The 24,049-nt window shown below is 36.3% G+C and overlaps 1 protein-coding gene across 2 annotated transcripts in view; it reads left to right on the top strand.

The window, feature by feature from the left end:
* The first annotated feature begins 272 nt into the window (after positions 1 to 272).
* LOC5575831 (aminopeptidase N) overlaps positions 273 to 24,049 on the top strand; it is a 72,543-nt gene continuing 48,766 nt past the window's right edge. The window contains exons 1-3 of one of the 2 annotated variants that reach the window (XM_021838758.1): positions 273 to 972; positions 9,098 to 9,162; positions 9,967 to 9,999. In XM_021838758.1, the coding sequence (XP_021694450.1) occupies positions 9,117 to 9,162; positions 9,967 to 9,999 (79 nt within the window). In that variant the 5' untranslated portion in view covers positions 273 to 972; positions 9,098 to 9,116. The remainder of the gene's footprint in view (positions 973 to 9,097; positions 9,163 to 9,966; positions 10,000 to 24,049) is intronic. The other variant, XM_021838759.1, reaches the window with a different exon arrangement.

Here is a 24,049-nt window from a genome sequence, read left to right as displayed (position 1 = left end):
TTTTTCTAAACTCGCTGTGATACAATTTGCAAACAGTGGGAATTTTTCAATCCCTGAAGGAAATGCTCTGCCGGTGGAATGGCAAACACCGCGGAACTCTCAATTCTCTCTGTTGTTGTACGGAGCTGCGAATGTCCGCACCACGGCGAATTAATTCAACGGGAATCCGCTCTTCTCTCGACTTCTGCTGGGTCTGGTGCTGATGTAGGTATGTCTGCTCTCTATTGCTTCATTCGCATATTTCTGGGTTAAAAAAACGGTTTGATTCATTCCCGGTTGAGGAGAGCATCGCTCCACTCGATTCAACTTCGCGCAGTTCAGTTGATTACACGGGTTCTCGACAGATGGTCGCGGTTACGATTCGCTCGTGGTCTCAAGCAGCGTGGATGTGAAGAAAGGTGCCGGTTGTTTGTGCTCTTTTTCAAGCGCGCTCGTAGTGAAAATTTATGATATTTGGTGAAATAAAGAAGTGAAGAAAACCGGGAATTGCATTGTAAAAAAGTGGATTTGATCGTATATTGTGGTTGCTTGGATTTTCGACAGTTTTGTGACAAAATATAAAACAAGGCAGATTTTTTCGCGCATGCAGCTTAATTGATATTAGAAGTGATCGTAAAAGTTTATGATCTACTAGAGTACCATATAAGAAGGAATGAATGAAATGAAAATGACCATGCACAACAATATTGCATAGTGATTAGTTAGTGCTACGAGACTCGTTCCGTGGCGTAATTGGAGAGTGGATACTAAATCGATGTCAACGCGGTGCTGCCTTCCAGTAGTAGTTGTCTTCCAGCTGCCAGCAATTGACACGGCACTCTTGGATACCTTGACACTGCAGAAATTTCTGCAACCACCCAAGTGATTCTGATTACGTTTATTTTTGGCGCAGAGGTGCATACGAAATCGGGTCAATTACTTCCAGTCGCGCTGATTCAAAAACTGAACCGGCCCAAACGTCTTTCGATCAAGGTAAGTTGAAAGCATCGCAAAATGCCTTCGCCCATGTCAACGGAAAGTGCAGTAAACTTCCTTTCCAATGGACGAAGTAGGCCTCCGCAGGTTAATTGACGTATAGCATGCAAAATTCGAATCACTTATCGCATTACGGGATCAATTTTTATTCTGCAAGAAAACAAGCGAAGAGTCGAATGCAGATTTTGAGAAGTGTCATGAAGGATGGTGGATGGAGATACGATGAAATACTCTCAACGAAATTCTCGAAACTCATCACGACGAGAGTGTGGAAATAACCAGAAAAGCAAATATTTTTAATGACTTCCACTCGTCTTCAAAACATAAAGAAGGCTCACTTTGGCTTGATTTTGAGACTGATACTCTTGAGATTTTTCAGTTAGGATCAGTTCTTCCTCATACAATATCTTTTCGATTGCTTATGAGGCATGATTAAGTAATGCGAATTATTGAAAATAAACTTTATTGCTGTAAATTACTTAATTGCTTTGAAAACACTAATAGAATCCAGGGATGAGTTTGCTTTGGGCTAAATTTTTTCTGATAGAACTAGTATCAATAGCATAGTTTTTTTTTATAAAAGACTTCAAGCTATGGTCTACATAATTGCACAATGCATAATTACAGTGATGGGCGTCGGTATTATCGTTCATTGTGTAATTGATCTAGCTTACTTAGAGGAGTGCTTACTCAATTGACGGTTAACTGATTATTTGACGCCCATCATCGTCCCGCTGCGATCATAGTTTGCCTATACTGTGAATAGTGCGAGACAATTTTATTACTTGTGTCTATTAATCAGTCTTCCCGGCCGCTTGGAGCACAGAGCGCCAATTCAAATGAATGACATCCCGTAACCAGATGTTTATGTGGCGTTGTTGGTCGTAGGCCACAAAGTGTAATAATTTAAGTTTGACGCTTCTTCGGTGAAACGACTTGGGGCCACAGCGCCCGACTTGTGTGTTGTGTATTTGGAGAAGGGCGAGAATGTTTAAACAGCAAAAAATCGTTTTATAAATAAAGCCTTTTTATGGAAGAAGCTACTGTGCGCATGTTAAGTCGATGCCATTTTACAAATGTTGGGTTTTCTATACTAAAACGATGTTATTTATAATACAACTATCTTCTCGAAGATAGATTCAGTTTTACATACGTGATTTTAAGTTTGTATAGAAATTACTATGAAAAAATCTATGCTTAACAACATTATAAATCAACTAGGGTAAGTGTTCCCTTAGTTGTGGGTGTTCCTATAGTTGCGGTAGTGCCGTTTTCAATGATTTTATTACATTATCCACAAAACCGACACTGCCAATCGACGTATTGGCTTGTTGATGCACGAAAAAGTTGAAAACAGCGTTCGAATTGCTTCAAAACTGATGAAATATCACTAAAATTGCTAAAACTTTTCTTACTTGTACCAATAGTTGCGGTAAAGTGTTCCTATAGTGGAGGATCCCATAAGAAAACAACGGATACCGCAACTATACGAACACAAATTAAAAATAGGGTAGATGTACCTATAGTGGAGGTATTAAGCACGATTGAACTTCATTTAATCGCCTAAATTCAAGAAGCGCAATCAATGTACATGTTAATGTTGTAACGGGAAGTAACGACCATTTACTTAATGAGAAAAATAATTTCATCGCAGTAATCCACGGCATGTCAGTGAAAAATAATACCTCCACTATTGGTATACTGTTCCTTTAGTTGCGGTATATTTTTAATTTGTGTTCTTATAGTTGCGGTATCCGTTGTTTTCTTATGGGAACCTCCACTATAGGAACACTTTTCCGCAACTATTGGTACATGTGGGACAAGTTTTAGCAATTTTAGTGTAATTTCATCAGTTTTAAAGCAATTTGAACGCTCTTTTCAACTATTCCGTGTATCAACAAGCCAATACGTCGATTGGCAGTGTCTGTTCTGTAACTAATGCAATGAAATCAGTGAAAACGGCAGTACCGCAACTATAGGAACACCTACAACTAAGGGAACACTTACCCTATACCGCAACTAATGGAACAGTGTACCAATAGTGAAGGTATTATTTTTCACTGACATGCCGTGGATTACTGCGATGAAATCATTTTTCTCATTAAGTCAATGGTCGTCAATTCCCGTTACAACATCAACATGTACATTAATTGCGTTTCTTGAATTTAGGCGGTTAAATGAAGTTCAATCGTGCTTAGTACCTCCACTATTGGTACATCTACCCTAAATATGATGAATCAATTACACGGCACTGCTATTTACAGCAAAACATAAAAATCTTGATTATTTGCCACAAGAGATTTCTCACAGAATTGGATTGGATTACATGATATATAGAGATTCTTCGATCAATTCCTTTGAGTTCCTCCAAAGCTTTCTCTAATAATTCTTTCACGAATTCATCTAAAATAACAAAGGAATTCCATCTCAATCTCTTTTAGTGGTTTTGTGAGAAATTTATTGGAACAATCATAGAGGAATTTCTCATTTATTATAAAGTATCCTTTCGAGCATTTGACCAGAAATACATTCAAAGATTCCGTATAAACCCCTTTAAATTCTATAACATCTTTAAATTCTATAACATTTTTGCAGTTGTATATCATGTGGCAAGCACGAGCAGTCTATATAATTTCCGTTCCGAAAAAATCCTCGACTGATGGGATTCGAACCTACGACTCTCAGCATATATTTGGAAGAATTACTTCGTAGATTGCTTCAGTAATTTGCCAACAGTTTCCTCCAGTTATTACTACAGTGATTTCTATAAGCAGATTTTTCATTTCAGAATTCTTCCCACACACTAAAAGTCTGAAATCTCGGAAAATTATTTGCTGATATCTCGGTAATTATTTGCCGAATCTCGGTAAAACTTTTATCGAGATCACGGTAAAGGTTTACCAAATGTCGGTAACATCAAAATTTATTGTATTGTATAATCAAAATGTATTGTATTGTATAAATAAGTACCAAAGACAAAATAAAGACCTACATGTCCCTTGCAGTTGTCCAAAATTTTATAGCACATAAAGTTATAGAGCGAAGTCTATAATGCCGTGAAAAGTGCACTGCGATCTGTCAAACTTGGGTACCTTTTGCAGTACCAAGAGATCAAATGCATTACTAAAAGTGGTACCCAATCTGAACCCGAGTAGTAGCACCTTTAAGTACCGAGACTCGGTATTGAAAAATATCATATTCTCAGGTATTGAGTTCTTGGAGATCCGTTTTGCTGAGGTGGGTGAAATAAATTACAGTCGACTCTCCACATCTCGATGTTCTACATCTCGATATCTCTCCTTATGTCGATGATTTCATAAGTCCCTTCACTCTGCATACACTTTCACACTCTATATCTCGATATCCTCCTTATCTCGATATCTCCATATATCGATGTGTTTCTGTTGATTGTTTGTTCTCAATTTTCTCTCCGTATGTCGATATGACCAATATCGAAGGTTACTAGACCAAAATTTTGGGATTCAAAACAAATTAGGAGCGCAAAATGACGTCTGTTTGTGTATTACTTTCTTGGCAACGGAGTGTTTTTCAATCTAGTATTCATCAAAAAATTTGTTCTTTGTCTCGATCTCTCCCTATCTCGATGGTCCCTTCGATATCGAGATGTGGAGAGGCAACTGTATGTGTACAGAAACCAACGAAGAATCTCTCTATAAGAACTTCTCAAGAAATTCTTCTGTAGACAGTGAAACATGTTTTTCTTGAAATAAATTAAAAATAATTGTTCAAAGAGGATTTTCGAAGTTTAATTACAGATTTGATTCGATTGCAGAAGGTGGAGACTTCCTTAGCCGAGTGGTTAGAGTCCGCAGCTACAAAGCAAAGCCATACTGAAGGTGTCTGGGTTCGATTCCCGATCGGTCCAGGATCTTTTCGTAATGGAAATTTTCTTGACTTCTCTGGGCATATAGTATCATCGTAACCACACGATTTACGAATGCGAAAAATGGCAACTTTGGCAAAGAAAGGTCTCACTTAATAGTGGAAGTGCTCATTGAACACTAAGCTGAGAAGTAGGCTTTGTCCCAATGAGGCCGTAATACCAAGCAGAAGAAGAAGAAGACCCACTAAGGATAACTCTAGCAATTTCTAAAAATCTCCATGATGCTTACGTCAGATTATACTGCCCATGTTCGAATAGTCGACTTAGACCAAAATGCATTTTATCATGTCAAGCTTGAGATTCTCGTTAAGAAATTGTTTGATTATCCTCGCACTTGGTCGAACGAGAAGCACACTTAAGTCTATGACCAGTGTATTATTTCGTACTGCATTCATTGTTAAGCAAGCTAACAATAGTACTTCACTGCAAAAATCGAAAAGGATTATTTGCTCGGTAGCGCGGAGGACAACCTATCGAATCGAGCGTTGGCTGACAACTGGAGACATTTAATGCAATTTATTTTCAATATATTGACTGATTCCCGTTTCCAATCCCTTACTTCCTGTTAATACACTTAGTCAAACATGTTCTTCGACATAAAACGTAAAAGATGAATCGAAAAAATCCAGAGGAAAGTCGATTCATTCAAAAATAAATATAGAACGGTCGGAGCGAGTCTTGGAGTAAAGCTTTTGTGAAGTAAAGTTTTTGTAGCAGTTTTTTCATAACTGAAACTTATATAAAATTGTCATACAAATGCACAAAAGGTATTTTTAAACGTTTTATTTTTTTTATTTTTGCCCTCTATCCAGTAGTTGTTGGAATAGTACTAGGGTTTTGGTACCGGGAGTACCGGTACCGAAAGTACCGGTACTACCGACAATTCTTTGGTACCGAAATACCGGTACTGGAAAACATTGAGTACCGGTATTTTCGGTACTGATGTAAAATATAATAATTAATTGGTTCAATAAATTCCTTTACAATGAATGTTACGTCAGTTTGGTTAAGTTCGTTAATGGCGAATTTCGCTGGTCAACCAAGGAACGTATTACATAATAGCTTATTCTAATTATCATCAGGGGCCCAGATAGCCGTAGCGGTAAACGCGCAGCTATTCAGCAAGACCAAGCTGAGGGTCGTGGGTTCGAATCCCACCGGTCGAGGATCTTTTCGGGTTGGAAATTTTCTCGACTTCCCAGGGCATAGAGTATCATCGTACCTGCCACACGATATTACGCATGCAAAAATGGTCATTGGCATGGTAAGCTCTCAGTTAATAACTGTGGAAGTGCTCATAAGAACACTAAGCTGAGAAGCAGGCTCTGTCCCAGTAGGGACGTAACGCCAGAAAGAAGAAGAAGAAGAAGAAGAATTATCATCTTTCCATCACGAAGTTTGGTTTATCTCCATACATTAAAACGTTGAAAGTACGCTCATAGTTTGCATCTTGTTTGAAATATGTTTTGGAATATTTAAAAAGACTGAAGGTGAAGTTATTGAACGGAAATGATACAAATAAAGCTGCTGATGGTGAATATCTAGCTTTCTAGAAAACTAGGCACAAATATAAAGGTTTCAGGATATTGTAGAATTTAGAAGTTTTAAGTAATATGGTACAAATATGAATAGAAATTATTCGACTTAATTCGTGTATTATAAGTCTGTTCTAAGCGAAATATTTGTTGACATTTCACGATGCATGGTCAAAAATTCGAGCAACGTTCGGATAACACTAAAAGAACTTTGTACGTATCTGAAAGTTTTATCATAAATATACGCAATCGAATGGTAGTTGAACATTGATCTTTAATACGCTTTGCATTTTTAGTAGTATTTCCATGAATGTAAAGGTGAATACACGTTAAGTCAATAAATTATTAATTTTGAACGATTTTTCGCACCACATACAACATTACATACATCAGCAACTTTTTCGAATTTCCTAGAAAATAGTCAACTGTGGATGGTTAAAGGACATATTTAAATAAATAAGATCCATCCAGTCAGAAAAAAAACTCTAATTTCAACACATATTTTATAAATCTAGAACAGTTAACTAATTATTATTGAAGGACCATATTTTTTAACTGTGATAAATCATAAAAATGGAGACTAAGCATCAGCAATCTTGTGTTTATTGACGAATTCGAAAAAGTTGCAATGTTTTGTCAAATACTGTATGCATACAACATGTATGCATGCAACATAAAGTTTATTGCAAAAAAAATCTTCCAGTACCGGTATTTTACCGGTACTACCGGTACTGAGAGTGACAGTACCGTAGAACCGGTACTCGTTAAAAGGGGTCGGTACTAGGAACCCTAAATAGTACACACCAAAACTTAATTGTTCATTGCACAAAAGCGCCTTATAAGCTAAATCTATTGAAAAACTATCACAACAAGAAATCTTATCGGCACTAAAAAACCTGGACGCAACTAAGGGAGCAGGACCGGATGGCATTGCACCCGTGTTCTTCAAAAATCTCTCAGAAGAACTTACCCTTCCCTTAGAACGCCTTTTCAACATGTCTCTAAATAATGGAAAATTCCCAGTAGCTTGGAAATCCTCATATTTGGTGCCTGTTTTCAAATCAGGTACAAAATCTGACATACGGAACTATCGCGGAATTGCCATTATCTCATGTATTCCCAAACTCTTTGAATCTCTCGTAAACGACAAAATTTTCCAGCAAGTAAAAAACCAAATTACTTGTGTGCAGCATGGCTTTTTTAAAGGCCGCTCAACATCTTCCAATCTGCTAGAATTTGTATCTTTTATTCTCAACGCAATGGACAATGGCAAGCACGTAGAAGCCCTCTACACTGACTTCAGTAAGGCATTTGACCGAATCGACATACCATTATTAATCTTCAAATTGCAAAAAATAGGAATGGAGCCAGGACTCTTGAGTTGGATCCAGTCATATCTATCACATAGGAAACAAATTGTGCGCTTTCAAAATAAATTATCAGCACCCATTTCTGTAACCTCTGGAGTACCCCAAGGTTCTCATTTAGGCCCACTTCTTTTTATTTTGTATGTAAACGACATTTCCTTTTTACTTAGAAAAATAAAATTTCTTATATATGCAGACGACATGAAGCTCTTCATGGAAGTAAGTAATTCTAGCGAAGCAGAAGAATTCCAGATTGACATTAACTTATTCTTCACTTGGTGCCAAAAAAGTTTACTTCAGCTCAATATCAAAAAATGTAATTCAATAGCATTTAGTCGAAAATATGTAACACCACCAATTGAAGTATTTTTAGGAAATCAAGTAGTGCAGAAGTGTAAAATTGTAAGGGATTTGGGCGTAATCCTAGACTCTAAACTCACTTTTGTAGAACATTATAATTCCATAATAAACAAAGCAAACAGCATGCTTGGCTTCATTAAGAGGTTCAGCAACAATTTTCAAGACCCATATACTATTAAACTATTGTATACTACATATGTAAGACCAATTTTGGAATACTGTCACCTAGTATGGAACCCGTATCATGTCTTACACGAAGAACGCATAGAATCAGTACAGAAGCAATTCCTTTTATACGCCCTTCGGAAATTGAATTGGACTGTACTGCCACTTCCGTCGTATGAAGCACGCTGCATGCTCATCAACTTGGAAACACTTAAGCAACGCCGGGAATTCGCAATGATTCTCTTTATAAACAACATTATTTCGAACCGTGTAGACTCTGCTGCACTTCTTTCTCAACTAAACTTCTACACACCCTCTCGGAATTTAAGAACAAGAAAATTATTTTCAGAAAAATCATGCAGAACGCATTATGCTCAAAACGGTCCGATAAACCGTATGATGCGTCAGTATAATGTACATTGCGAATTCATTGGCATTACTATGTCCAAAGAGCAGCTTAAAACACAGCCAAAGAACAATAGAAGTAATCCAAAGCATGTAAGAAATTATTGTAATTATTGTATGTAGTCTACCTATGCTTGACGAAATAAATAAATAAATAAATAAATGTCAGACAATTTAGCTGACCAAAATCTTTGATATGGAAAAGAAAAAAAAGCCAGACTTACTCAATTTTCCCTATTCATTGGTGTATGTGTTTTGTATGCATCATACACTTTCATACGAATTGCTGCGATATTTTTAGTTGAAATGCACAAATCAATGTGCTGATATAAAACAATTGACGCAATGTCGAATCGACAATAAATGATTTCTTGTTTATATTGCAGGTTGATAAACGGAACAGAGATGAAATCGTTGCACGAAATGGACACAGGAGGATACATCAACGAAGGTACATATTTTAGTTATCATTCTACAACGTAACATCACTAGACGTTTACGCAAAATTGCCGCTACGTCAAAAGTTGCGTATCTTATCTTTTTTGACATAGACGGCGTCTGTCTGTTATCAATGGACGCTATGCTGTTTCAATATTAGTGGTAAGAAAATCCCAGTTCAAAGTAACTGTATCTATCTTCTTTAGTTTGTCTCTTCACATTCTCCCTTACCCATGCGTCTTTATGATTGACCTCTGTCATTATTCACAGTATCGAATCTCGTCTTAGAAACGACTTCAGAAGGTATAATGCGTATATTTGTTTTGATTTTCGATTCAAAGATATGATTTTGAATTTGTGATTTCCCAGAGCGAAGAGACAGTCCGTGAATAAATTTGCATTCATTTCACTGTTATAGAGGTATATCATGTCAAAAATTCTTAACCCGACGCTTTCTTTCGCCTTGTCAGAATATGTCAAATTAGAGTGAGTTCAAACTGTATATCGCTACACATTTTATTCGACTCTTTGACAGTTGATTTGTGGTATTCATGACTGCTACGATTTCGCTATGATAAAGTTGTAGCTGCCACGAATTCCAGATTATCGAAAAACAAAGCAACCTTTAATCTTTGCCGATCTCTTTCTCTTGCCATTTATGCTCCTTGGATATTTGGAAACTTCACAACCTACTGCGTTGATGTGAACGCGATTACCGCGTGGTGCCTGCGCTTATCTTTCTCGAATCATTTGAACGCTTTCGGTCCGTAAAAACAAACCTCCGAACCGAAACTGAATTACTCGACCAACCGCGAAGATGATGAATTGGAGCCGGTTATGGAAGATGAAGGTAATTGAGTTTTCCCTTCGTTCGCTACGGCCAGCCAAAAGGTATTAGTGTGGCACTAGGCGGAGTTGGCTTTTAATCGATGCTCTGAATTACATATTGCATGCTGATGGTGACTCCAACCGTGCCGACTACCAATATGATACACTACGCCCATGTCAGACAAAGCACGAAACGTATATTCGTAAATAAAATAAAGCCACAGAGGACAATTTGCGTATATTTTTTTGCATGTGCATGTTTCGTTATATCTTTATGTTTAATTACCTGCGGTAAACACAGGCAAACAATTTGCTATAATGTACACTTCTACGAAAAGAGGTCGTAAATCTGGCGTGAATGTTCGTGAATATTGTGGTTGCCCCTTTGCGATTATCATTTGCGTGAAGAAGCTCTATAGTCTGAAGGTTTTTTTAGTGCTGTTTCCCCTCTAGAAAAAGTCGTAAATCGCCACGGTAATCCATTTTGCTTGCTTGTTCGAATGTGATGATAATGTTAGCTTGTGTCGGTTTACGATTCTACTAATTCACAATCGATTAGCCAGTGTTAAGTTTTCGTTTACGCATTTCAGCCGCATATCTGAACCGATTTGGGTGATAAGTAACACGGTGCTACAATAAAAGTGACTAGGGATTTACTGGAATTACTATTTTTTACCAGCTATCCTGGTAAGCTTTGGTATGCCTACTTTTTTTATCTATCAAATTTATAAGAAATCGACCATCTTCTAGTTATCAAGAACCTGGCAAGTTCAGTTCAGCTCGCACACAAAACTTTAATCGATAGTCAAATAATGGACAATTTAACAATGTGCATTGAAAATTGTAGGTGTTGTATTGATTTTTCTTTACCTCATTTGACGCCCGAGAGTCAGAGCCAGATTCATATTTGAGGGTTTCCGGTGTATGTTGATAAGACTATGAATTTCAGCCAAAAGAAGGCATTATTCAAATTACGATCAAAGCTGAAACTTGTACGTTTCTAAAATAGGGAGGCCTCGCCACCACTTCTCTTTAAATTCGACACTATTGCATTCCAATAACACAGATGTGTCATATCTCGCGTTCAGTATCATAACGGCATATCTACCGAGATCGATTTCTTTTCATAGATTTTCTCTTTAGCTTTTCCAGGCGAAGGTTTTCGATAGTTACTCGTATTTCAGTAGGACATTTTTATCGTTTCTTCTAAATCTATCACAGAAGATACGCCGTAATGAAACTAAACGCGAGTATAATCCAATAAATGAATGACCCATATAAATTCAAAGCTCTTTGCCAATTGCCACTTTCCGCACTTCTCCCACATCATACCATACTCATCCACAACACTGTTTGATCTTCTCACGAATCAGAATCCAAACCAGATCAGATTGGGTTTCTGTTTGATCACAGCGTAAACCGCTCACCACATGTCCTCTTCGGCACGTGACACAACAAAACATCGTTTGTTTAAACAAGATAATTTTACGTTTTTAGGGATATGAGCCAGCATAAATAACAATCGTTTCATTTCATAATAGAATGTGACCCAACAATCGGGTGTCAATAAATCACGTGATCCAGATTTGGAATTCTCTGGTATCTTTTATACTGAGTCTTAGAAATCGATCAATTACATACAAATAGAGGTCCTAGTATGCGAATAACGATTCTATAGTATTGTTCCCTAGTTTTAGCAAAGGATCGCAAATTGTCCCAATATTACAACACATGAAAGCTAAAGCGCATACAATGAACTACATAAAGTTGGTTTCTAAGACAACAAAGGGAGATTCAGATGCTAGTCAAGGGATCATTGCAGCTGAATTTCCCTTGCTCGATGATCCCTATATAATAGGTATAGTGTTATATAGAGAATTCACTGTATTTTAAGAAAATATAATCTCGTCTCCATTTTTGTAAATAGTAGAACAGATTGAGGTTGGTCAGCGATGAAGCCCAACCTCAATCTTTTCTGCGTTATTCTGCTTATACAAGTTGAAATACTTATACATACTTTGAGTACATGTGGAAGTTTTTTCAATGACAAGAAAATGTTTGTACGACCTTTATCAAGATCGAAGAAACGTACCTTTCTCAATGCGCGATCAGATGCATGTATCTCTGAACCCAGACGTTTTAGAATAGCGGCGTTTATTCCCCACAAAAAGTCGCATTCACAGTCTAAACCACTATGCATACAAATGCGTCCCACTCTGTTGGGATGTTAGCTATTCATGCATCTGCTGTGTTCGCATATGCGAAAACCAAATATTTATTTTCACGCTATGCATTTTATTACATCCCGGTTTCTGTTGCGCAAGATTTTGCCGGCAAAAAACAAAAACAAACGAGTTTCTGCCGCGTCATACATATGAGAATTGGTCCGTGTATGTTTGGTCGTAACACAAAATTTGCATCGAGTTAATAATTTTAACAAAAGAATCGTAATTGAAGAACAATCTTTCACAACCTGCAAGTCACATTGTCTGAAAAAAAAAAACAATTATTGAAGTCGCCGTTGGTTTTTGTATGACAAAGCGATTATCCGAATAGATGCTGAACACTAGAGTGATGCAAATTTTGAAATGTTGGCTCCCTTATGCTTAAACGATTTTAATTATGGTGAATAGCATCCTCCCAAAGTTTGAAGTGATTCGGAAGAAATTTGGCTGTGCACACGCCATTTGAAGTTCATATGGAGATTACTATGGAAAACGCCAATCTTTTGTATTCAGCTCTCTATCTCTTCGTCATAATATTTTATGGAAAAGTGAACAAATTCTTCTAATGTGAAATCCTCCCAGCTACAACTTTGCCGAAGACCTCATTTTGATTGGACGTCAGGATAAATTGTTATTCACCATTATAAAGTTGGTTTGCATGTAGCATGCTTCACCAATTGTTCGGTAGGCAACAGTGCACAGTGGTCCAGGAATCAGTTTTAGGCGGAAAGATGCATTTTGAGCTTTAGAATGAAACATTAGACAAAAACGGTCTTCTACAAAGTTGTTTGTATTAGTTAAGCCCTTTGTTTGGTTTTATTGAAAATTAGGGTGGACCACATTTTCATAGAAATTGTGTAACTAACTTTCTTATTTGTAGAAATTATATTATACATGCTTCAGCAAAGTTGTAGACCATTCAATTTCAAGCAACTTTGCTAAAAAAAGTTTTTTTGTATCTCTTAAATTGACCGATTTAGAGCTTTTTTCCTACGGTGACATAGGGTGGTCCGAACAAAACTGGTTTTCTGGCTCTAGAGTTTTCAATTCAAATTTCTCATCAAAGTAGTCTATGAAACACTTTCAGAGCTTTAAAAAATGCGTAATTTGGTGAGTGAAGAAACTCGCTATCTCATTCCGTTTAGGAGTTATTGTTGTTTTTCTCTCAAAAACATGCCTACTTTGATTGTGAATATCTCTGATTGGGGCAAACATAAAAAATATCTTTTGACGGCATTCAAAAGACAAAACAAAAGTGTATATTATATCAAAAAATTACAGATGTGTTATTTTTGTAACTCTAATAAAATGCCTTGAAAAACAAAGGATTTAAAGTAGAAAAACTTTAATAACTTTTGAACCAAAATAGATATCATAAATATTTTTGCATGAAAATTTGCGTTTTATTAAGTTCTTAAAGTCGTTCATAGACGACTTTGACGAGAAATCTAAAATAAGAAACATAGGGCTCTAAAACTATTTTGAAGATTTTCATAGTATGTATTTCTTTATTATTTTGCATTTTGAGCATGAAAATGAAATTTTAGACAAAAATGGTCTTCTACAAAATTGTTTCTTAAAATGTAAGCTTACATACTGTGTCATTTTAAACTAGGGTGGTCCACAATATCACACATATCATATAATCAACTTTTTTATTTGCAAAAATACTGGTATATGCTCTTAGGCAAAGCGGTAGAACTTGAAATTTTGATCAACTTTGCCAAAAAAAGTTTTTCTGTAGCTCAAAATTTGACCAATCTAGAGCATTTTTTCCTAATCATCGCAGGGTGGTCCAACAAAAAAAAGTTTTTCAACTCTAGTTTTTTTTAATATTATTTTCTCGTCAAAGTCGTCTATGAACGACTTTTAGAACTTAACAAAACACACATTTTCATGCAAAAATATTGATGATATCTATTTTGGTTCAAAAGTTATTAAAGTTTTTCTACTTAAAATCCTTTGTTTTTCAAGGCATTTTATTAGAGTTACAAAAATAACACATCTGTAATTTTTTGATATAATATACAATTTAATTTTGTCTTTTGAATGCCGTCAAAAGATATTTTTTATGTTTGCCCCAATCAGAGATATTCACAATCAAAGTAGGCATGTTTTTGAGAGAAAAACAACAATAACTCCTAAACGGAAGGAGATAGCGAGTTTCTTCACTCACCAAATTACGCATTTTTTAAAGCTCTGAAAGTGTTTCATAGACTACTTTGATGAGAAATTTGAATTGAAAACTCTAGAGCCAGAAAACCAGTTTTGTTCGGACCACCCTATGTCACCGTAGGAAAAAAGCTCTAAATCGGTCAATTTAAGAGTTACAAAAAAACTTTTTTTAGCAAAGTTGCTTGAAATTGAATGGTCTACAACTTTGCTGAAGCATGTATAATATAATTTCTACAAATAAGAAAGTTAGTTACACAATTTCTATGAAAATGTGGTCCACCCTAATTTTCAATAAAACCAAACAAAGGGCTTAACTAATACAAACAACTTTGTAGAAGACCGTTTTTGTCTAATGTTTCATTCTAAAGCTCAAAATGCATCTTTCCGCCTAAAACTGATTCCTGGACCATAGTGCAGTGGTGCTCCTGGCGGGAAGAATAGATCAAAGTAATCCAGGCTACTATGTTCTACAGCAAAAAAGCAGTGTTGCTCTGAAAGTAATTGAATGATCATCTCAGCATGATACAGACTATGTTATCAATAATAACAAATTATCCTTACGTCCCATCAAAATGTGGTCTTCGGCAAAGTTGTAGCTGGGAAGTATTCACATGAGATGAGTGTGTTCGCTTTTCTATAGATTATTATGACAAGCAGTTAGCGGACTGAACAGAAAAGTTTTGCCTTCCCCATAGAAATTTCCATATAAACTTCAAATGGCGTGTGCACGGCCAAATTTCTTCCGAATCACTTCAAATTTTAGGAGAATGATTTTTATCATAATTGACACCGTTTAAGCATAGGGGAGCAAAAATTTCAAAATTTGCATCAGTCTACTGAACATGCATCATTCTGATTATTATTCTCTATTCAGCATTAACGATTCAGAACCGATCATGCTAATCAACTGAATCTTCCTATGACAGCAATTCATTCCATAAAGCACCAGGACTAAAAACTTTTAAATTCTACAGTTTGAAATTGCACCGTGTTCAAAAGGAAAAAAACTTGTAGACAAGCCTTGACAAGTACTAAATCTTCTTCTTCTTGGTATTAACGTCCCCACTGGGACAGAGCCGGCTACTCAGCGTAGTGTTCTAAGAGCACTTCCACAGTTATTAATTGAGAGCTTTCTTTGCCAAAGTTGCCATTTTCGCATTCGTATATCGTGTGGCAGGTACGATTATACTCTATGCCCAGGGAAGTCAAGGAAATTTCCATTCCGCCTCGCAGGCGAAGGATACAGAATCAAGGGAAAGGGATTAAACTATGAGTTAAACTGCCCGTAGCCAGTTTGAAAGGACTGATGTGGTTCAACACGGTTTAGGTTCTAGCATTTGAATTGAAAAACTTGTGCTGGCCACTGAAGAAGCATAGGCGAAGTAGTATGCTTCCGTGGGGTTATTGTAGTAGGCAAACATAACTGCATAAAAGTAGGGTAAAGATCTAGTCTTCGCCACCCAAGAAATGTGCACTAATCTTCACCCCTTCATACAAAAAAGTCTAAATTTGTATGAAGGGGGCAAAAACTAAAGCATGGCGAAGATTAATACATCTACCCTACTCCTAATAAGCGCATATGACGAGACTCGCGCACTAAAATATATTTTGTACGTATCCACATCTCGTGTCTCACATGTTCTGTGAGCTGCGATATGAAATATCGCATGGCACACTAGCTCATTTAGGTATACATGAGAAACTCCACACTCTGCCGGGAATCGAACCCAGACACCTTCAGCATGGCTGTGCTTTGTAGCCGCGGACTCTAACCACTTGGCTAAGGAAGGCCCCAAATTACTAAATACGATACGTGAATAAGACAAAGCTATTTACAAATGGGACATTCGTCTATAGCTCTAACAACTGATAGCAGTGACTTAGATACCCATCAGAGGATAACAACAGGCCCAGTTCCTGCGAAAAGACCAATGGCTATATTTCTTGGGACACGACGTGTTTGCGGACCCAGGCAAAAACTGTGTCTGTTCTCCATGATTTAGAAGAGGGTTCAGCTTTAAGGTGCCAGCTAGTGACCAATCGATTAAGTTTTCAGCTTAAACGGATGTTTGATTCTCCAGATTTGTGCTCTTGAAAATTTGAGCTTCGATTCATCTCCACCTTGCAGTTCTCGCTCAACTGGGGTCCATTATCGGCTCTGACATAACGACAGAAAATGACGCTTGATTCTTCAATCACAGCTTGGACGTTGATAGATATCATCTCTTTTACTTTTTTTTAAGACACTACACGTTAATGCTTCCAGTGGGCTATTTGCCCTTTGAAGGAAGCACCACACTAGACAACGGACCAGCATGCAACGCCCCTTAAGTACCGACAAAGTGATGGATGAGTTGGTGAATTACAGTATCGGTTGATAATAATAAATTGGTCGATAAATTGATAAATAGGGAGGTCGATGTGGCGTAGTTCGCTGCACGTTCGCTTCATATGCAGATGATCATGGGCTTGATTCCCAGCCTCCCTAACACAACTTTTCGTCAAGCTGCATGGAAACGGCTTGGCACCTTGCCCCTCTCCTAGAGCATCTGCTCTTAATGATCCTGATAACCGGCAACCAGACCAATGGCAATGAAAATGTACAACTTCTCATCGTTCCCTTCTGATGGACTGACAGCAACATCGCAAACAACATCTACGTGATCTTCACTCTACCTGCGTGCAGAGGTAAAGAAGCATAATCGTCGCGGTCAGATCCAAAAATAGACCATCATAGTAGTAGTAGTGTGTATTCAGATACTGTTCAAGTGTTCAGATATCAAACTGCACTCAGCTGGCGTGATGCCCAATGGCGAATTCAGCTTAATAAAAAAAATCGATAAATGTCAATGCTGACTCCTTAACTAGAAACGGATACATGTGTATTCTTCGTCCATCTAGGGAAATCAATATCCTGCAAGAACCCGAACAAGTCAAGAAGCTCAGGAATCCTCTTAGATCGCGGACTCTTCTCTCGTCCACGATTCGACATATGTTACACAAGTCATCAATTGCCGATAATCGAGCAAGGTTGATGGTAAAAAAACAGGACTTCGAAAGGACAAATAGTTAAAAAGACAATAGGCCAAAAATTATTTGCTTGGTGCGATTTTTAGCCTTTTTTAATAAAAAGAATATTCAAACTTATACACTGAGTTCTAGAATTCTGGCAAAACAAAATCCCAAATCTCATTAAACAACCACTCCGCTGGCTGAGATCTCGTCGGAAAAGATGTTTGCTGAGCGCACCACAGTGCCAATCTCGGTAAAAAGCTTTGGAAAATGCCGAGATTTGACGGTTAAGTGTGTATCAGAGACGTCGCGTGGCCCAATTATAAACCTGTACACTTCTAATTTAGTGTAATTTTATTTTTGACCCGTTGTTACTATCCTTCGTTTTCAAATTATTTTCTTCTAGTCGAATTTTAAAATCTATTGTGAAAATAATTCTAATGCGGGTCATCAGTGACGTTTTATACAGCACTGGATTCTAGCATTACAGCGTTGCGATCATAGCCCACATATCTTTACATAGAATTAATACAAGATCGGCCGCATCGGGTACTTAGTGCACGCACTATGTGAAATTCTTGCTTTTAAAGCCACAAGCGTGAATTTGCTGGCGATGCCGGAGAGCGCGAACGCTCTTGATTTAATTTTTCTGTTTGTCTTCTGATCACAAGTACTATCGCGCTAATGCTGTATGTATAAAAAAAAACAACAGCGCGAGTACCTACTGAGTGCCTGTTTGAAAAAACTTCATACCGTCAACCGCCTGAAAAATCACGCCTGCGCTTCATACCACAAGCGTGGTAAAACCTAAGGTGCGAAGCTCAAAAGAGAGCAAGCAAAGTGGAACTCTCTAGTTGATTGATCGCTCTCTTGACTCTCCCATCGGCACGCTCGCACTGATCGAATTGGTGATGTAGCAGAAATGTGCACCGGTCAGAGTTTACACTTTGGCTACTTACATACCGGCATTTGTAGTTCAAAAAGCTATTTACAATTTCTCATCGTAATAGGCTGTTTTTCATCACGCCAATCTGTCATGAAACGGCCTACTTTCCTGCACTTGAGTTAGGCAGTGCGGTAATAGTCATTACGCAACTGAAATCAGTTGTGTAATGAATATTACGCAACGCTTTTTCATTATGCAACTGTTTTGAGTTGCGTAATGAATCATTACATAACAATTTTCAGAAATTGCTTAATTAATTGTGAATGCATTCTGATATGATTTCTGATACCCTCAAGTGGTCTTCTACGAAATTGCAAAAAAATGGTGCACGCAACTCGTTGCAGAACTCGAATTTTACAGCACTTGTTGTAATTATCCAACTCGGCGAGCCTCGTAATGTACAACTCGTGCTGTAAAAATCATCATTCTGCAACTTGTTGTGTAAACTACTATTCTAACACATATAGCTTATATGTGAATGATGTGAACATATACAGAATTGCGTGTACGATACAAGGCAGCGTTTAAAACATGGAATAAAGTGTCGTGCAGCATTTATTGTGCTAAACGCGTACTACGCGTCGCGTAGTGAAGATTAGGTCTCAGATAGCGCGTCGCACGAAACACCTGTCATTTAATTCGCATAGCAAAAATTTGACAACAAATATTTTGCAAGCAATGAATAATAGAGATAATTGTAATAGGCTAAATTTTGTTGAGCATTCTCAAGCATAAGCATTACATATTGTAGGTGGTTAACGATCAACGCTCCGTCATCGTAATCATCGTCATAATCGAAACTTCAAAAGCAGTTTTTCTGTTCAAAACTAACAATTATTCGAAAAAAAAAATGTGTTCACGGTGTTTCGGTTGGAGAATAGAATACAGTGAACACATTTTCCTGTAAATTTTCTTGATTTTGAACTGCTTTTGAAAATTCCGAAAGCAACGACGGATCCTGCCCCCTTAAGAGGAAAATAACCATCATTGTTCTACAAATTTTCAGAACCAGTTTTTTGCTCAAAATTGAAGATCAAGAAAATCTATCATTGCATTGAATGTGCCATCTGTAATACGATGATAGATTTTCATTAGGATTTGTTTTGATTTGAGCAAATATATTGATTTTTAATTTATGATGTTTGATGATGGTTGAATAATGGATTCTTGAGCCTGTGCAGAGCACACGTTGCACATGCGGACGCGACGTCTTGCGGATTTCTGTCCTATCGACGTTTTGTTTTTTGAACATTTGTCATATATTCCAGATGAGCGCAATGGTCGCGAGTAGTGCATCTGACTCTGGCAATACGAATCATACTTTGGAAATCAGAGGGTAAGAGGATGAAAACCTTTTACTCCTTTAGCACAAGTTTTGGATGCATTTGTTGTGATGCCTTTGATAGGCGTAATACCACTTTCTTTTTTGGGATGATTGGCTGAGAAACGCTTAAATGCTCGAAGTGTCTTCCGTTCATCTTTAATTATTTTCTAAAGTGAGGATTAAAATGAATTAATCTTGGAAAAATCAAAGTCCTGCACCGCTTCAAAAAGCTATATTTCCATCCTTGAAATGTTACTGTAGCTTGAAAATACGCTCCAGATTATTGTGCCATGGGTGAAAGTTATTTGCACTTATTATCCCATTTTTGCCTTAACATCGTACAAGCCATTAGGTTCTAAAAATAATTTTCTGACAATTTGCCTCAAAAATAATTTGACGATTTCCCTTTGTCAATAAGCCAAAGATGTGAAGCAATTGAGATATTCATGTTATAGGCACACTTTGTACATATTTCATAGAGAATTCTTAATGCCTGACAAATGTCAAAGGAACCTCTTGCTTCACGCCTGCTAGAACTCCGAAATGTTAAAGGATGAAGCCTATAACCCTTCCTGTGAATTTAATTCATTGCAGATTATTGGTTTACATGAAAATTAACGACAATTTATAAAAAAATTTCATCCCTTCGAAATAAATGTGTATCACTCTTTCAGATAAACAAAGTATTAAGGCGAAGTAGGCCGTCATTGAAATTTGTACGCGTCGTTGATGATTGTTGCTAATGCATCTCACGATTTCGAATCAAAGAAAATCAGTTGGTTTTGCACTGACACAGCTGAAAAAGTATCAACATACTTTATGCATGTTAGTGCATACAGTGATACTTTTTCAAGTCAATATAAACTATTAAGACTGAGTTTTATCACTTTGAAATGCAAACTGAAATGTCATCATTGTTGCTAAAACGAATGATGGGCTACTTAGCCTTAAAGTAGGTTGCCCTAGTTACTTTATTTAGACGATTCACATATTTTTGAGACTATTGCTATTAAACGGAAAAAAACTTGAAATGGTTAGTTGAATTGATTTCAAAGTTATCACCATTTGAATTTTTCAAGTTCTTCCGTCAGTCCTTTATCGTTCTACTAGTGAAACCTATTGCCGGAATGGAGAATAGATGTTGTGTATGCTACGAATTGGAAAAGATATATGATCTCGAAGGAGCCAAGAACCATCCCTGATGTAAAGTTTCAATGGCTGAAGTGGGAATCGAACCCATACCCCATGATATGAAGCGCTTACTGCCTGACGACATTAACTGCATGGTCACGAAGCCCACAGCTTTTTTGTATTTATTTTTTATTTAGATTGATTAAATTGATAGAAGCGAGAAAACAGTTTTTTTTTCAAAAATAAATTAATGCTGTTTTAAATGACAGCAGCGCACGTGAATTTCTATACAAAATGCTCAACTTTGAGTTACTCTAGTTTTGTTCCCTCTCAAGAAGTGTTCGGTTTTCGCGTTTTGCTGGGCAGTTCAATTCGGAAGCCCAAGCATTTTTCCGCATTCAATGAGAGGTCGTAGAGCTCTCTGCATCTTTCTAAAGCATTGGCGTAGCTAGGATTTTTTTCTGGAGGGGGCCCAGGGGGGGCTTAGAAAAAACTTGTTTCACAGAAGTAATGTCGGTCACAATAAACACGATTTTCCCAAATTTCGTAGTTTTACCAGAATTGTATTGATTTTATTTGTTTATTATTTTGTCTCATTTCACGGCACATCAGCGATATTTGTAAATTTCAATCTTCGCTACTGGATTTTTTGTAATCCAGTCAAAAATTCTTCATGAATTCTAGCAAATAAAAAACTTACAACGAATGTCCTTTGTGGTACTTCCACGAACTATTCAGGTATTCAATCATGTGCTTTGAAGAGATTCCTTCTTGGAGTAGAAATTCCTTCCTCAATTATTTTCGTACTTTTTAGTACTTTCTCTAAGAATTCCTTTACCGGTTACCACTGAGCTCATCCTGGGATTCTCACGAAAAATCATTCCTAGACTTATTGATCACCAGAAAATTTCTCTATCAAATAGCTAAAAAATAAAAAAAAAAACACTTGAAGAATTTCTCCAGAGAATACATTAAAAATTCTTTTGATAAATTCTCCTGGAAGGTCCTCTACATACTTATTACATATAAATTCCAATCGTTAGTTAAAAGTATCCTCCAGTTGTCCATTAAAAATTTAATTAGGATGTTCAGGAATAACAGAGAATTTCATCAAAAAATAGTACAAAAAATTCTATGACTCTCACTAAAAATGTCTTCAAGATCAACAAGCAAGGATTCATTCCAAGAATTCTTCAGATAGTTCATCAACAGTTTTTCCCACTTTGCTTTCGAAGTTCTTCCTAAATGTCTCTACAGGATTGTTAATAAACCGCACTAAAAATTATCCGGACTTCCTGCAAAACAATCAAATGATTATTCCAGGTGTTGCTCTAAGAATTCCTTGTAATATTTCTCAAGAATTTCATGAGCAATTGTAAAAAAATACAATTGAGAAAATTTTATTCATGATTTTTCAGAGAAATTCTGTATCTGCATTATTTTCACAGATATTTTTTTAGATTCCCTAAGATTCTTCCGAAAAATTCACCAGAGATTCATCTGAATATTTTCCAGAGATTTTTTTTGTTTAAACCGCACTAACGATGCTTTTCGGAATTTTTGAATAAATTTTCCATCAGATATACTAATATTTTGCAATTTATTCTGGAACTTTTTAAAAATTTATCTAGAAATTCCATCAAATATTCTTTCAGGGTCTAGAATTAACTTTATTTTTTGGTAATGGTAATCTCAGGATTTTTCCATGAATTAAATTTAAAAAAAAATATCCATTCTCAATTTTTTGGTTCAAAAACTACTCCGGAAATATCACAATATTTTTAGAGATTGCTCTACATATTTCCCTACAAATCACTTCATATCAGATTTTTAGAGAAACACATACAAAAAAAGGTTTGAAAATACTTTGTTGGTAATCTTGTTAATAAACATTATTCGGAAAAAAATACAGAATTCCTGTCATAAAATTCAAGAATTGACAATGTACCTCATAGAAAAGTTAAGTGGTCCTTGTAGGATTTACTACAAAAAATCTTGTGTTTTTTCCTTGTCTCTTATAATAGAAAATTATTGGTGTTTTTACTGAAAGCATTTGTAACTTAAATATTAGATTAAATTTTGTATCAACTCCGAAGTTTTATGATACTCTGGTGAACATATTAATGTAGAATTTTTCCTACGTTCAGAATTTCAAAACAAACTAGACCCTTCAAGTCTATTATTCTATAGTACTGTAAGAGTTTAACGCAAAACCATTGTCAGTATGTTTTTAGATCATAACTCTACGTACAAAAATTCAAAACTCCTATAATTCACCATTTTTTTAATTCTTTAAAATATTGCATTTTTTTGGAGTATGGACAGATTTTTTTACGAAGTTCCTCGAAACGTTATGCGAAGAAAGGAGAAACAAAAGCAGGTTGAAAGGTTGAAGCAGGTAGAGCAATAGATGGTTAATGGTAAAATGAAAGTCAAGTGATTATTTATCTTATTTCTAGAGGTAAATTACAGGATAGTTAAAACCTCTCTAATTAATTGACAAACAAAATAAATTTCTCTAGAAGTTACATCAGAATCTTCTATAGAAATTATTCTGAAATATATCCTTCCTTGACTTCCGGTTTTCTAGAATTCTGCCAGCGAGCCTATAGAAATTCCGCCCTAGTGGATTCTGCTAATAATTGATAACATTATTTCCAAAGAAGTGTTTTAAGGAAGATCAATAAAAATTTCTTTACTCTTCTACTTCTCAGTTATTTTGCTACATATTTCTCTACAGATTCCTGAACCGCTATGCCAATTTCGGAAGCAAAACTTTTTCTGGGGTTTTCAACAAATTTCCTCTAAAGAATTCGCAGGCAAGCGACATCTAAAAACCTTTTTTTTTCAATTCTAGAATAATCCGGGGATTTGAAGAGAAATTTCTCGAAAAAGAAAACATAGAAGAATGTTTGACGCATTTTTTTATGTATTTTGGAAATATTTGTAAAGGACTTTTATGAACTTTGCGGAAGAATTTGTAATAAAATTTATGGAAAAAATATTTAAAGAGATTCGCAAAAGAATTTCTAGTAGAACAATCAGCAAAATATCTCAGTATTAGATTTGACAGAATTAACTTTTTTAAAAATTGCGAGAAAAAACTTTTTCAGATTTGTGAAAGATTTAGTAACATTTTCAGACTTGTGAAAGATTTAGTAACATTTTTTAGGTAAATCCGGGAACATATTCCGAAATCAATTTGTCAATGAAAAATAGACAAACAACCCGAGGAGGAAAGAATAACTCGCAATAACTT

Source organism: Aedes aegypti, chromosome 1 (genome assembly GCF_002204515.2).
Source record: "Aedes aegypti strain LVP_AGWG chromosome 1, AaegL5.0 Primary Assembly, whole genome shotgun sequence".
Lineage (NCBI taxonomy): Eukaryota > Metazoa > Arthropoda > Insecta > Diptera > Culicidae > Aedes > Aedes aegypti.
Note: the sequence above shows the minus strand (reverse complement) of the source record. Positions and strands in the feature narration are given on the sequence as shown.